This window comes from Indicator indicator, chromosome 30 (genome assembly GCF_027791375.1).
Source record: "Indicator indicator isolate 239-I01 chromosome 30, UM_Iind_1.1, whole genome shotgun sequence".
NCBI classification, from domain to species: domain Eukaryota; kingdom Metazoa; phylum Chordata; class Aves; order Piciformes; family Indicatoridae; genus Indicator; species Indicator indicator.
This window is the reverse complement of record NC_072039.1, coordinates 2,605,633-2,621,835: the sequence shown is the minus strand read 5'-3', so window position 1 is coordinate 2,621,835 and position 16,203 is coordinate 2,605,633. Positions and strand designations below refer to the sequence as shown.

The window sequence follows — 16,203 nt, the reverse complement described above, 5'->3', positions numbered from 1 at the left end:
GATGATGTTACTTACAACACTGGCTTCAAACAAAATTCTGCCTTGATGTTAAATCAAGAATACTGAAGCCTGTGTGAAGTGCTGCTTTCACAGTGCTCACAGCTGAGGTAAGAGTTTTCAGCTGTTTGAGACTGCCCTGCTGTCCCCAGAACATGCAGTACAATTCAATACCTTGCTGTCAATCATCCCTCTTGCAGGTACCTCATAACATCCATCGTTTGCAATCAGGCAAAAGGAACATCAATTAGACAAAGCATTTTGCCATTAAGTACCTTACTGCACCATTAGACCTGAACAGTTTGTGTGTCATACACAAAGACTGCAGGTTTAGTACCTGAGCAGACCAAAAGACCTTAATTCTAACACAAACAATTCAATAATATGCAAATATATCCTTCAGTGTAAAAAAAAGAACAAGTTCATTTGCTTTTGCATAAACATTCCATTTCCCTTACATGTATTTAATCACAAAAACTGTCCTCAGGAGGCATTCAATTACTATTATACAGCATTCTAATTCAAGCACATGTCTTTATTTCACTTAATTAGTGAAGGACAGGGAGGGGACAGAAAAGGAAGATGACGATGGGACTGGAACATCTCTGTGGTGAGGAAAAAGACTGAGAGAACTGGGGCTCTTTAGTCTGGAAAAGAGCAGTCTAGGGGAGGGATCTCATCAATACTTAGAAATACTCAAAGGGTGGGCATCAGCAGGATGGGACCAGGCCTTTTTTAGTGGTGTCCAGTGACAGGACAAGGGACAACAGGCACAAACTCGAACATAAGAAGTTCCATCTAAACATGAGGAGGGACTTCTTTAGTTTAAGGGTGATGGAGCACTGGAGCAGGCTGCCCAGAGAGGTGGTGGAGTCTCCATCTCTGGAGACATTCAAAACCCTCCTAGACATATTCCTGTGTGACCTTCTCTAGGTGAACCTGCTTGGCAGGGGTATTGCAACTGATGATCTCCAGAGGTCCCTTCCAACCCCTACTGTTCTGTGATTCTGTGATTAGCATTACTCAAGCCCAGGTATTTTCCTTCTACCAGAGTGAAACAAAAATACTCCTGTGGATTCTCAGTTCAATACAGAGGGTCCACAAAAAAAATCTGTTCAGTATGAGAAGCAAATTGAGGCAGATGAGAATGGGTTTTTTACTGTCAAAACCTCACAGTGAGAATGCTGTGAACTGCACATGGCTATTAAAGAGTTCTGACACAACAGATGGGATGTCAGAATAAGACCAACTGGTCACTAAAAGTGAAAACATAAATGACAGGCATTTAATTTTATTCTTTGAAATGTGACTTCATCCTCAAGATCTTGGTGACATTTGGACCATCCATTTGGGCAAGCTGAAGCTGTTGATTCACTGGCCACTGCAATCAACCAAAACATTCTCTTTTTTGCTGTCTGTAGAGCAGTAAACATGTTAACTGCCAAATTATTAAGATGTATTAACAGACAAGCTTTCTAGTTATTTCTGCTGCCCAGAGTCATCGTTATTTCTAAAGAGAAAAGAGGAATAGGTGCTTTGGAGGAGTTTCTTTATGGTATTTTCAGCTTACAGTTGATTTCACTCAGGAGAGGATCACACATTTTTGTCAACCAAACACACAATAGCAGCCTAAATTACTTTAAAAACAGTGCCAGTGAAAGAACTTGTTTTATTTTCCTATTTATGGAGGAGCACAATTTAACAGAGGTGCTGGCCCTCTGGATAGCTGTGCAGCAGAACATCTGGATACCTGGCTGGCAGAATACCCGAGAGAAAAGAATTCCATACTATTTCTGCTGCATTCAAAATGATTAAGTGAATCTTCTCATGTACACCAGGGTGTAACAGTTGCTTAAATTTGACATTTCCAGAAAAGACAAATTAACCAGAGGATGACACATTCAGCACTCAACAGAGCAGGTCACAAGTCCTAGCAGCAGTGAGCTGATATTTGCAGGTATCACAATGGCATTTGCAATTTCTCCAAAGCAATGAAACATATACCCTAGGTTATTGTATTGTCTGTAGCAACTCTCACATTAAAACAGCAAAAGAACTTACCACTAGGGTTAAAGGCCATGCAGCAAATTGGCTTTTCATGTGCAGGGAAGTGGGCAACAATACCATCACTGTCAGAGTCCTCACTGACAAGTACCTGCGTAATAGCAATAGAGACAAGGGAAGGTCAGGAAGTAAAAATACACCTAAGAGAGAACACCAGCTTAGTGATACAGGAATTGGCTTATAAAATGCAGTTTATAAAATGCACAGTGGGATGAATTAGAAATACAGCTGCATGTGAATTAAACACAAACTATCCTCTGGGTTTTTTTTCGGATGAAGAGACATGAGACAGGCTCAAATAACCTACTATGAGCTAGAAAGGATTATGCACTTCATAAACAGATTATTTATTTATCCTATAAAGAAAAACACAAAAATATTACTGTTCTGCTACATAAACTATTCATAGATGCATGGAAGCTTATTACAAAAGTCCATATGCAGTGCACCAGGAAACTGCATTTAAGGCTTCCATCACTGTTGGCTCAAGCAAGAGTTGTGATCTCCCTGTGTGTCTATAATCAAGAGCCTATTACTCATAAATCTGTGGCAGGAGCTCTCCTGCTCTGCTCTGGACAGGGGTCTCATTCCATCACACTCAGCAGCAGCACACAGTTGGACTAAGCCAAGGAGGGCTGGTGTGATTACACTGCAGAGCACACGCACTCCTTCAGCTGTAAGCAATACACGGTTTTCTTTAAGCAGTAACAAAACTCACACAATAGAAAGAAAAACAAGAGGTAGCACTGAGATTTTCAAGCAAAAGGGAATACTTAACCACTACAAAACCCAGCAGTTTGTTTGAGAGGGTTCAAATAAACATGCATACATGGGAAATGAGTAGGAAAAAGAGACTAAAAACCCAGCCCAAGAAAGTGGGTTTGCTTTCTGTCAGTTGCACAGGTAAGAACACTTACAGCTTGAAGTATCTGGATCTCCCAATGATGCAAGAAATGCTGAGGACTAGGAGTGTGCATGAAAGCAGCTGCATCGTGAAGCATGCAGCTAACAAGAATTTTCTCTATACTGAAATTGTCTCAGTGGACATTCAGCAACAATATTACAAAGGTTGTTCATCAAAACCCCTTTGAAAAAAACGATGCTCCCGTAAAATCCTTTCTTGTGAGCAAAAAAGCAGTTACGAGATAGGAGAGAGTTTTCACAACAAAAGGAAGTTAAGTGGAAAAGGAAATATCTGGCCTGAGATCTGTGTTGTGCAACATCTTCTGGGGAGACAAAGAGAGCTTTTGGTTGTTTCAACAAAAGGCTGCTTGAGGTTGATAAAGCTACTTGGGCCAGTCAAAACTAAGCTAACTGTGAAGACATACAAAAGGACCTCTGAAAGTATCACCAATATCTACGTGTACAAAAAGAAGAAAATCTTCTTAGCTTTGTCAAAGAGAATCAACAGATGTGTGGACCAAGCACATGCAAGAGCTGTTGAAGTATTTTATTCCTTGGTTACATCATGTTAAAGACCAAATGAAGTAAGACAATGAGAAAGATCTGTCAGAAAAGGACTTAATAAAAGGCTTTCTGTGGTAAGCAGAAACCACCTTCTTAACAAGACAGTGCAAAATTTCCCATTTTGAGTTCAGAATAATTTGTTTGCTGCTTCCAAAATAATCTGAAAGGTTTTTAATACTTCCTATCCCTCACAGATATCTGAATGATTCGAAGATGGTTTTGTGCTTCAAAAAGAGAAATCATCTTTAAATGTTTAAAGAAGTCACGTAATATGGATGAAGAGGCCTGTGCCTGACTGACTTGAAATGTTCAAATTACTTGGCACTGTCACATAAGCACAATTATGGCTTTGCTTTCCCTTGTCAGCATTTCGTGCTTGTTCCAGAACCACTAACCAAAGGGTCTGGAGATCTTCCTAAGATTTCATTTTCAAAGAAACACTGTGCTGTTCTCAGCCTATGTAAACTTCACTAAATAACTCCTATACATCATCTTTTCACAGCTTCCACTTGAAGTTAACTCGGGTCTCATCCTAAGCATTTTGCTGTAATTAAGGATGTACACTAATGATAAAGTAACATCATAAAGCAGCTTTATTGAAGACACTGAAAAGTTTTTAAACCCAGCCTGTTGAATCAAAATATTGAATGAAATAGAAATGGAAAATAGAAATGTGGAGGTATCAACAGTATTTGCTCATTGCTAAAAAAGGTTATATAGAATATTTGGCAAGCATAGAAACATAGAATGATAGGGGTTGGAAGGGATCTCTGAAGATCATCGAGTCCAACCCCCTGCCAAAGCAGGATCACCTAGGACAGGACTTCTCCAGACTGCAAACTGGATTAATTCATCACGGCTTCAGCAAGGACAAAGACCATGAAGAAGTACTCCTGGCCTCTTCCATGCAGGCTTCATAACTTTTAGGAACCACTTCTTGCAGATGCTAAAGTGGAAGATGCTATCCACAAAGGTGCTGGAGAGAGCAATGTCTGTAGGCTAATAAATGGCATTATTAAGCCAAAACTTTTGGCCAATTTATGGTTCTTTACCACTGAAAAGAGTGGAGTTGGACATTTTTCTTGGAAATCAAAACAAATTGCCTAATAACACAGGCAAGTGCTGTCAAAAAGCTTGAAGGAAGCAGCTCATTCGGCTTCCCACTACATGTTGCATACAAAGCCCACAGGAATCCTGAGGCTGCAGTTCTTGACATCCTAAACAGGCTTCTTTCTCCAAGGTAGTGGCCTCTAACCACTCTGCTATTAGAAGACCTTACAAAGGTCTCTCATTGAAAAAGGTTCATAAATCTTAGCATTACTCGTATAATTTCATAGCCACTGAGGTTCACAGGGATGCTCAGGCGTCTTCCTTGCAGACTTCCCTACCATTACAAACATCATTTTAGGAAAAAGAACCAACAAGAAAGAAACACTGAGGCTGTTCTACCACTGTGGCCTTGCAAACCAGCACTCAGCCTATTTCAGATGTCCCAGTAGTATCTTACCAGGAAAGCTGCAACACCATTTTAAAAACAAGGTGTCCAGCCAACAGAGTTCTTAGCTGGACCTGCTGAGCCAAGGCTGCAGCTCTCAAGCCAGCTCAATTAAAGTTCAGCAGAACACTGTGGTTGAACAAAGATGAATCAAGTCCTCTTTATCTTCCTTTCCAAAAGAAACAGACAGACAACACACCTAGGGGATCATTACATCTACTATCAGAAAATAGTGTTTGCTTTGAGGGCAAGAGATAGCTGAAGCCAAAGCTTTTTCCTCCCATGCCATATTTTTCTTCATTCATTGCATTTTCCATACTGCTGAACAGAAGCCACCAGTAATTATGACTTCAATTATTTTAATCTTTAAAGGCAAATTACACCACTTATCCCAGTGGAGACATGTTTTTAAATAAAACATGAAAGTAACACAAATAAAAATGGACACAAATCTAATCAAGCGGGCCCTACTCTTAATAAAATTAAGCAAGAAGAATCCCATCATCATAAAAACAAATTGCTTTGGCAATATTGATAAATATGAATATTACAGAATAAAGAGTTCTTTGCATGTGTACTTCTTAAGATCTCCAGTGATGTAAAGAGCTGAAGTTAGTGCAATGTCCACTACAGTTCATATACACAAAAAAACCAACCCCCTCCGAACCTCCCCCAACTTATAGCTAAGGTCAAACATCAGTGGAAAAGGGCTAAAAGTGATAAATCTGTGGCATTAACTACTGCACTCCTTTTAATAGAATCCAGTATAAACTCAAACCAGCCTTGTGCTCAGCCTGAACCATTTATCTGAGACAAAAATGTCTTCTTGACAAAAAACAGATCTCCTTTAATAAAAGTAAGGCAGACAGTATTATGCTCTGAGGGAATCCTGTTGCCCTTTTTATATTTATATATAAAAAGAATTCTTCTGTAATACAGGGAGATATAAAGAGGAGAGAAAATTGATGCCAAGTATATGAGCAACAGAACATCAAATTAGCCTTTGTGAAAGCTGTGCTGATAAATAAAAGCACTGGTGTTAATGACCAGGGGAATTATGTATGCAGTTAAAGTTTTATTACCAAATAAGCTTGGATTTTTTTTTAGCTTCTTTTTTGCTTTAGACCAAAGTTTCACAACAACTCTTGCTCCCAATAAGCATCTTTATTTAGTACAATTTTCATCAGCTTCTTACCAAATGAAAATGAACTTTTGAGACTGCAGCAATCTGCAGGGTGGGTGTTTTGTTTTCTGAAAATTCCTCTTTAATGCAATAAAAAGTTAATAGGGAACAGGGAAAAAAGAGAGAAAAGCACCAAACACATTCTAAACCCTAAAAAGACCAACATGTTATCTTATTTCTCTATTTTGCAAGTATTTCCTGCAATATTTTCATGTGTTTTGGATGATCTGTGAAAGCAACACAAGGATCTCTCATCAATCACATCCCTCTATCAAAAGCACTGAGAATCCAGTTTTGTAGAGGGTTTTTTTGGGTTTTGTTTTTTTTTTTTAAACTGGCCACATATTTCTCTGTCAACTCAATGTTAGATCTTTAACAGATTTACATTCAGGCCCAAAACTGGGGGACTTTTGAGCAAGGTCATTATTGCAGACTACCCGTGGGTGGCCTAGCTGATGAATTAATTAAGAATACAGAAACAAAGGTCAAAAGAAAATAATTTTTTTTTCTTTAAAACTCAAGCCACTAAAGGCTTACACATTTAATTCCAATTACTGAAAAAGAGGACATCTGTCCAGCCTTAGTTTTTATCCATTTCAACTAATTAACAGATTCAAATCAGTCATTACAGTGAGCTGAAAAGTTTGCTAACACTTCATTAGAAGGAAGTTTAAATAAGCACACAACCTTGTTAACATATTTTGGTTTACCACAAAGTTGCTCGGGCATCTCGATAATTATTTTTACTCCTTTTACAAATATATCATGACAGCCAACCTCAATAATTCCACATTCCTCTGCATTTAGTTAATTACTTCATAATTCACATTTTCTTAAAGCAGCAGTGCTTTTGAAGGCAGGAGCTGTCACATAAACAGCTGCTGGGGACCAGATTTTATTACAATATCTACATTCATCAGGTTTATTAAAAATATTTTCCTTTCTAACGTAATCTCACAAAATTAAGCCTGAAGATTTCCTTGGTCTCTAATTGTATATTTTTCAGTGGTGAGTTGGCATTTCAACCTCAGAGTCCATTTCATGAAATACACTGAGTTCTACCTCATCCTCTTTCAACTGGGTATCTTTGAAATAGCAGACAGACTAAAAAATCAGTGAAAAACTTAAAAGCTGGAGTCAGTCCTCCTGGTTTATGTCCAAAACACGTTCCTTAATCATTTTCCTGGTAACTAAATCTGTGTGTTTGTACACATGCACCAACTGCATCTTTAAAATCTGTGTTGCTACACTCAAAGTAAAGGGACTATCAGAGGCATCATCACTTTGCAAGCCTTTATATCTATCTTTGTATTAAAAAACAAAAAAATCTCCTTTCCTCCTGAAATAAGTGCCTATAGCTCCTTCAAAAGGTCAAGCTTGTTTGTCTTAGATTTATTGTTGTCTTCTTTCTGTTTCTAAACCAGATTTCTTAATTATTATTTTTTTTAACTCTAAACTATTATTTTTTTATTTAACTATTATTTTTTTTTATCTCTAAAGATTTCTTTTGTTACTTGGAAATCGGTCTCATGAAAACACCCAAATTCTTAGGCTGTGCAGGTAGAGAGAGATCTTTATCACTGGCCTGGAGGAGGTCAGGTATTCCTTTTACATTAGGAGTCTGATGATGGTAAGAAAATAGTTCCTTTCTGCTTATGAAATTCCCCTCCTTCATGATGAGGCTGCCCACCTCTAGAAACCATGCACCTCTGAAAACACACAAATATATTTACATAGTTGCTAGACTGATGAAAGGGATGCAAGGCTTTCCAAGTGTTCATTCAGCCCAGCAAACACTTGGTAGGCATCACTCATTCTTGTGGTTTCCCAGTCAGTTTAGGAAGAGTGATGCCAGTAATGGGCAAAGCCACCCAGCAGCATCCCCATACGGCAGGAAGGAAATACTCCAAGCTAGGCATCTTCATCACAGGAGGAAGCAGGAATGTCACTGTTTCCTTGTACCCACACAGATCTCCTATTTCCCACCCGGAATTTGAAAACTGTGATGATAATAGCGTTAGAAAATCGCTGCCACACAGTGTCAAGAACACAGAGCCTAAGCAAAGCGTTTGCTACGCTGCTGTACCGCGACTGCTTTCTCTACCACAGGAGAGGCTGCACTCTGCCTTCATCATCCACCTCAATCCCTCTTTTATTTCAACCACAGCGTCCCTAATAACATAGTCTGGGTGACTACTATCAGCAAACCATTTTGCCACAGAAGAGTAAAATAATTCCAGAAATTAATACAAGGAGGAAGAATCAATGCAGCTCAGTCATCCAGATTCCAAATCAGCACGACACTTCCCCACCAGTTTCTGCTGAAGTTCTGAGCAATCAGATTCAGCTTAGTGAGATTCCTTGCATCCTTTAAAGGTCAGACTTGCTAAAATGCTTTCCTGAACTGAAGCTTCACTCAATTATGCTCTAAAAACCAGCCAGGACTACCCAGTGAGTCCATGTATGTGCCATCTAAACTAGCATGTCATTTCTTGCAGGCTTGTCTGCCTCTGCCAGCACACAAGCTCAGGATCCCTGCCAGGCTCCTTGGGACAAGGCAGCTCACACAACTGCCAAAATCAGAGTCTGCCACGTTCAAATGAGGACATGTGCACAAAAACTTACATTTCCACCTGGCAGTGGAAATAGAGCTGGAGTGATGGACAAGAGCTCAGCGGGGATTGCAAGCCCACACGATGCTGTTCACATCAGAACGTTCTTTAGTGGGGCACTGCTGAATGACAGGCTTTAGTCAGACCATGCACAGGGTGGATTTATTTTTAATCAACTTTCTTTTTGCTAGATGCAGGTTTCAGTAAGAAAAGACTGTTAAAAAGACTTCTGCAGCACAAAAATCTAACAAGGCAAGAGAAAGATTATTTTCTTTTTCCTGGGGGAAAAAGAGAAAGTGAATTCCCAAAGCAAGGCTCAGCACTGAGAATAAATTATTAATTTAATAGCATTTTCAAACTTCAAAACACAAAAATATGAATGCCAGAGGTGCAGTTAGGATATCTAACTCAGACCCTCCTTCCCTAGAGATTCAAGACCAAAATTATTTTACTAGAACTGATGGCTTATTTATGTTCCAGCAGCAGTATTTGGACAAGGCAAGCGTTATCATTTTTACAACTACTTTTCCATAGTGCCCTTTAGGCTTGATAGCTCCCTACTATTGTTAAGGTCAGAGGACAAGTTCATAAAACCTCTAAATCATACATAACAAGAACTAAAAACCTAAGATATATCTTTTTTTTTTTCCCCCTAGGCCTGTGCAGAAGAATCAAAACACAGAAAATGACCACTTGAAATAATGACCACATTAAACAAGGCTCCATGAGAAATTTATGAGGCAAAATTTTCCTTCTTTTTTTTTCCTCCCTTTTTTCTTTTTTTTTTTTTCCCCAGCACTATAGAACTGAAAATACTTTTTGCCCCCCTCTCTTCTCCCCCGAAAACAAAACCAAATCCCAAAGGTCAACAGACTTATTTTAAGCCTAGACTCTAAGATGTTAAGTAAAAATAATTATTTTTTCTATTCTCTATTTTTCTTTTTCTTTTGATTTGACAAGAAAAAGGCTATAATGTAATATGAACAACCCTCTTTCAATGTTAACATTGCTTAACTAAGTACTTCCAAACCTGATTCTCAGGAACACAACTACAGCTCAAACAGTTTGGTTTGCTTGTTTTCAAGTAAAATACTTTATTTTCCTCTCAGGTAAGAAAATAACTTGATTTCTGATTTGTCATTAACACCTTACAAACTTACCTGCAATAAGTATTGCAATGATGTGAAATAGAGATAAAATAAACTGCTTTTATTTTTTTTAAATGCAATAAATGCGAACATTATAAAAGAAAAAAATAATCTTACCAAATGGTTACAGACTAATGAAGTGTATGGGAGTCCTGCATAAACACTGATCCCAGAGCCAGCCACTTTAAAATGCAATGAGGGATATAAACAAACAAAAAGAGGTGGCTATTTGCTCTCACAAAGACACTGCAGCACTCCAATGTGAAGTTTGTGTGATCCTGGTGTGGATTTTTCAACAGATTCTTTTGTCTGGCACAGTGTACTGCATGGTATTAGTGAAACAGTAAATATGCCTCACAACAGCGTCATGCTTGACTACATTTCAGTTTGGGAATTGAGGTAAAAATAAGCTTTTATACTTAATACCCCACTTCACTCATCGTCCTTTTTGCTTTTGCTTTTGCTTTTTCAACTGGAACGTAACAATCCACAGGACTTCCAGACAATCACATTTTCCAGCCACGTTATATATTAATAAATATAATCAGACTACATATACATTTCAACTGATCAGCATAAATCAATGTCAATTAGGAACAAGTGTTAGAGAGACAAAATGTGACACTTCACACTCGATGTTGTCAAAGTGTCACATAAATATGTTCTAAGGACAATATATATTTTGGCTTAATTTCAGTCCCCAATAGGACTTTATCACAGCTGTGTGTGTCTGTAAAAGTTTTTGACCTGGCAAAAATCTCAGTGATTTTTCATTTTCAAAAGCCTACAATATATTTCCCTGAGCTGTTTGGGGTTCTTTTTTCCCCTCTTTTTTTGGTGAAAATGAATGCACATTCTGTTGCTGTGCAAACTGCATTACCTGCCCCTCTGCAACTGTCTCTGTATCAATGATTGTGATGATTCCAGGCACCAAAGGACTCCGACGAAGGTTGCTATGAGCTAAAATTTCTTCTTCGGTTGCTCCTGAAGGCAGCGTCCCTGTCAGCTGGGTAACTACTTTCCCAACCATTGTAAGTCCAGTCTTTATTGTCTACAAAAAGAAAGAGAACCAATAAATAATATTTAGGGCTGCTTTGTGGCTTTATCTTCAATGATTTTTTTTTTTCTGAACACAATGAATATACATCTTTTCAATTTGAAATTATTCCCCTTTATTTTGGAGTCAATTATTTTAATTGTGCACATGAGAAGCATACAAACCAGATGTTTTTAGAAGTGATACATAAGCTGCTAAAGGCTGAATGTTACAGAAATATATATAAAAAATAAATTAGCATCCTTTCCATTTCAAATGTTCATCTTTATTTTGAAATTAATTAATATAACTTGATTGTGCACAAGAGAAGCACAAAACCCAGATGTTTTTGTAAGTGATACATAAGCTGCTAAAGGCTGAATGTAACAGACATATATATGAAAAAAAATAGCATCCTTTCAGTTTGAAATATTCCTCTTTGTTTTGGAATTAATCAATATAACCTGATGGTGCACAAGAGATGCACCAACCCTATGTTTTTGTGATATGTAAGTAGCTGAAGGCTGAATGTAACAGAAATATATATATATAAAGAATAAATTAGCATCCTTTCAATTTGAAATATTCATCTTTAGTTTGGAATTAATTAATAGAACTAGCTTGTGCACAAGAGTGGCACACAAACCAGATGTTTTTGTAAGTGATCCATAAGCTGCTGAAGGCTGACTGTAACAGAAATCTATGAACAAGAAAATTAGCATGCCTTCAATTTGAAGTATTCGTCTTTATTTTGGAAATTAAATGCTTCCAAAAATATTTTGGACAAGAAGAAATAGTTGAATGTTGTTTAAATGTTACAGTTTCTTTCTTTAACTTTGTTATTTACTTATTGCCATGGCAAGTTAGAAGAATCAAATGATGAAGCCAAGCTGTGTGTGTGTGGAGGGCAGCGATACACAGAGAAATACTTCTAACACCTAATGGTTAATGCTGAAGTTGTGTCTTCTGCACAACTGCAAGAGACAGGGAGTTTGGCTTCTGATAGATACAGCAACCACATTCATTTTCCCAGCAATTCTGCCTTTTGCAGCACTAACACTGAAGATGGGACTCAGAGCCTCCAGAATTAAAGGTGGTAGAGAGGACAGCTCTGCAGACGCATAGCCCATCACAAACAACGTGACTTCCCCTAGTCTGCATGTCCTCCAGACGTGGCTCTGGAAACAGATTCATTGCACCAGCCTTTATCATCTAAAGGGGTTGAAGATTGGTTTTATGTTGTTTTATTTCATGCAGAGAAAGAGGGAGACCACAGACAGAGGCAGAGATACAGATTTAAAGCAACATAACCCAAATTACAACTCAAAAGACTTTCTCCTTGTATCAAGGACTGTGCCTCCTTTGCCTCTAAAGAACTGAACAGATTTATTACACAATATAAATAAGAAATAGCAAAGGAGATCCAAATGGAATGACACTATAACAAGCCAATTCTTAACTAAAAAGACAAGCTAAGCTGCCTGCTAAATTGAAACAGAAAACAACCCCAACTGTACAGATCACAAGCTGAAACCAAGAAGCAGCCACAAATCAATTGCAACTGCTTTGTTTAGTGCTAAAATCTCAAACTGCAGTGATTAGAAAACACATTAGTGTTCATCAATTAGCAGCCAAACGTTTGTTTTAATAATTCATAGGAAATGACTTACACAAAGTCTGTTAGTGTGTTGTCAGGAAAACCTCTGAAGGGCCAACAGAATTAGGCGCCACACGGTATTGATGGCACCATCCAGCAGGAAGCCTGATTAACCTCTGAGATGCCTCAGCTGATGTACTTACCCCATTAAAGCTAATGGAGATACTACCACTTAAAATCGAGCCATGCCTTTATCATAGGAACGTCTTTGGGGTTTAAAGTCTTTAGTAACATCCTGCCATTTGTTTCTTATTATTTCTTTTTAGACTCAGATACCACAAGTGAGAATTGAAACAAAAATTTAACAGAGGCGAATTTTGATGACTGAAAAACTTCAAGCAGATAATGATACCTAAAACTGACCCAGTACCATGACCAGAACACATTTCAACAGACACTTTGCTTACCAAAGTGTCAGTTACTAAAACAGGGCAGTTTCTGAGCAATAGTTAATTGCATAAAAATAATAAAGAAGGCAGTTTCTGACTTGTTGTATAAGAATAATAAATAGGGCAGTTTCTGACCAATACTTGTTGTATAAACATAATAAACAAGGCAGTTTCTGACCAATACTTGTTGTATGAACATAATAAACAAGGCAGTTTCTGAGCAATACTTGTTGTATAAGAATAATAAACAAGGTAGTTACTGACTAATACTTATTGATTAAAAATAATATAAAATGCACTGGCAGTTCCTACAGCAAGAAAGATTGATCAGTATAAAAGTTTTCATATGGGAAAATAAGTAAATTAAAAGAACCAAGACTTTTAACTGATCTACTTTAGAAAATTTCTTTGATATTACACCTCGAGAAATTGGATGACAAAGTGCCAAGTATAAATTTACAGCTCTCTAGGAAAAAAAAATTTAGCAAGGCTTATCTAGCAAAATGAATTACTGCTCTGTGTTTGGGCAGACTGTTACTGCAGGACTACTGAGAAGAAATAGGTGTACAGAGATGTGGATGAGGCCATTAGCTGAGAAATATCAGTGCAAAACCATTACAGCACTTACTTCTTTGTGCTGTGTGTATATTTGCAAAAACTTCTCTGGTAATCTTTAACCTTTCCCATGCCATATCGGCTGTCCCCTCCATCCATTAGAGCTAATGACCTTGCTCTCACATAAGCTGTTAGTACTCATTAAGAAGTTATCAGGTAACAAGAGAAAACAGATGCAGCCTTTGCTAAATCACTTTGCCGCTACAGGATTAAAAGATATGGAGAAAGAATCAACTAAAAGAAGTTATGAGGTGAGAAGAACTTAGTTTATAATTTGATGCTGGACATTCGACAGACGAAATACATTTTAAAATGGCTTAAAGTTTGCATTGTCCCAGTGCCTTTGTCATTGGTGGGAACCTGCCAGTGCCACTCAGTGAAATTTTCTCATAAATGAAATGAAAAGACTTCATCCAGGTCCCTTTGGAAGCAATGATGCACGTTATGCAAACACACAAATGATTTATAGGCTCACATGTACCCTACCTGCTTAAAAATAAGACTTCACATTCATTCAGATGTAAAGAAAGGGAAATACTTCATTAAATTGAATGTGTGCACTCATTTAATTGGAAAATAAGCACAACTTCCATTAGATGAGGACATTAAAATGCAGCATTCAGTTCCTGTTAGGTTGTTTTGTTCCAACAGAGGTCTTGCATCCTCTTAGTGACAAAACAACATATTGTTCCTGTTTTACTTAATAAACACATTGTACAGGATTCATTTTTTTTACAAATGAAAATCTATGGAAAGCAGAAAGGGATATCAGAAAGCTCTGACTTAATAATCAACAATACGAAACCTTCCTGGTTAGTCTGAACAAAAAGAACAAATAATCAATTACAGATTCAAGTTCAAACTAAATGTTTGTTGAAATGCTTCAAAAAGACGTCGCCCTTTCCTGCTCTTCCTGCCTATTCTGAGAAGAGGCAGGACAGGGAAGAAACTCATTAGGATATTCAGCTTCAACAGCATGGCAATTTTGACCACGGAGACATCTAATTCCTCTTCCCTGCTGCATCCCAAATGTCCACACATGGATCATTCTAACAAGCGATTCCACATTCAGATGCTTATCTCAAACCAAGCACCTGAACACTCTCCTGTCACTGATATTGCTAAGTAACACTGGGATTTGTCCTGAAAGATGAGTATCACACCACGCTCAGCAAGGCAGAGAGATAGGCATCTTCTCGTTTGCTTACGTCATCATGGTTGGACTTGATGATCTTAAAGGTCTTTACCAACCCAAATGATTCTGCGACTCTATATTCTATGCTCATTCTACTGTGTTGGTTCAACTGGAGTGAAAAGAATCTTTATCCCATTGGGAACAATATTTTTCCAAACATATCAATTTCTGTCTTTGCTAATCATCAGAATCACAGAATCATGTGGTTAGGAATGTATGTTGGAAAAAGACCTCCAAGATCAACCTAAATTGGAATCTTGACATGTTTTATGTCCAGATATTTTCTGCTTGGTCAAATGAGAGAAATTAGCAGAGGGTTTCAGAAGATGAACAGACAGAAAGCCACCAACTAAATGCAGGGAAATGAAAATCAGATATTAAACTGGAAAATCAGATATTAAGCTGGAAAAAGCACCTGTGTTTTCCTAGCAACAGCAGAAAGCAATGCTCTTGCAAGATGCATCTAAGGAGAAACAGGAAAAATTAAATCCTTCTAGAAATTTTGAAATGGAATGGGAAGATGACAGAAAGGAATTTTTCATCATGCTACCAGAACAACAGGAGTTTTGGCACCAGTAAACACCACACTCCAACATGACCACAGCTTTGACCTTGGTATTGTAGGTTAACAGGGGAGCTTCTGACTCCTACATTACTGGAACAAGGAGAGAATTTATTAGCTGCATTGAGTACAGCACACAGCAGGACATCACATTGAGGACAAAATCACCATTCACTACCAGGACACTCCAAAGCATTTCTCAAAGGGAATACCATTAAAGTAACATTCTGTACTGTCATCGAGACCTTCTGCAGAGGATCTGAGAGGTAATTCTCAAAAGTGACCCTGCTGAAATTGCTCTGCTCTCAGCTTTATCTTTCTCCTTTATATGAAGTTCTTTCACCTCCTTCAGCAAGAAATCAGAACCCAAACAGAGAAAAGGCTGCCACTGAGGATAATCTGACAAAACAAGAACTTCTATGGAAGCAATTCTGAACCAGAAAGCAGCAGTGTAGGGAACAGAGAAGCACATCCACTTTCAAAAAAGCTAATACCTCTGCTGCTCAAAGCCAAGGAATGACGAATCACTGCAGGCTGATAAGATAGAACAGCAGTAGAAGTTTATAAATTAGGACTTACTTAAGCGAGGAGTAAAGTTTACGGTGAGGTAATGTGATGGACAAAGAGCAACAGATACTTGGAGTATCTATTTGCCAAAGAGAATGTCAGCATTTCAGTTACCAGAGATGAAAATTTTGCTAGGAGCTAAGCCAAGATTCACTGAAATTGGTAATAAATTAAACATCTGAGATTTAGCTCTGCGCACTCAAACACCAGTAACAA

The 16,203-nt window shown here is 37.9% G+C and overlaps 1 protein-coding gene across 1 annotated transcript in view; it reads right to left on the bottom strand.

Moving 5' to 3' along the window:
• BCAS3 (BCAS3 microtubule associated cell migration factor) overlaps positions 1–16,203 on the bottom strand; it is a 372,406-nt gene that overhangs the window by 288,998 nt on the left and 67,205 nt on the right. The window contains exons 12-13 of the mRNA XM_054394123.1: positions 10,847–11,017; positions 2,059–2,152 (exon numbers count right to left, since the gene is read on the bottom strand). Of these exons, the coding sequence (XP_054250098.1) occupies positions 2,059–2,152; positions 10,847–11,017 (265 nt within the window). The remainder of the gene's footprint in view (positions 1–2,058; positions 2,153–10,846; positions 11,018–16,203) is intronic.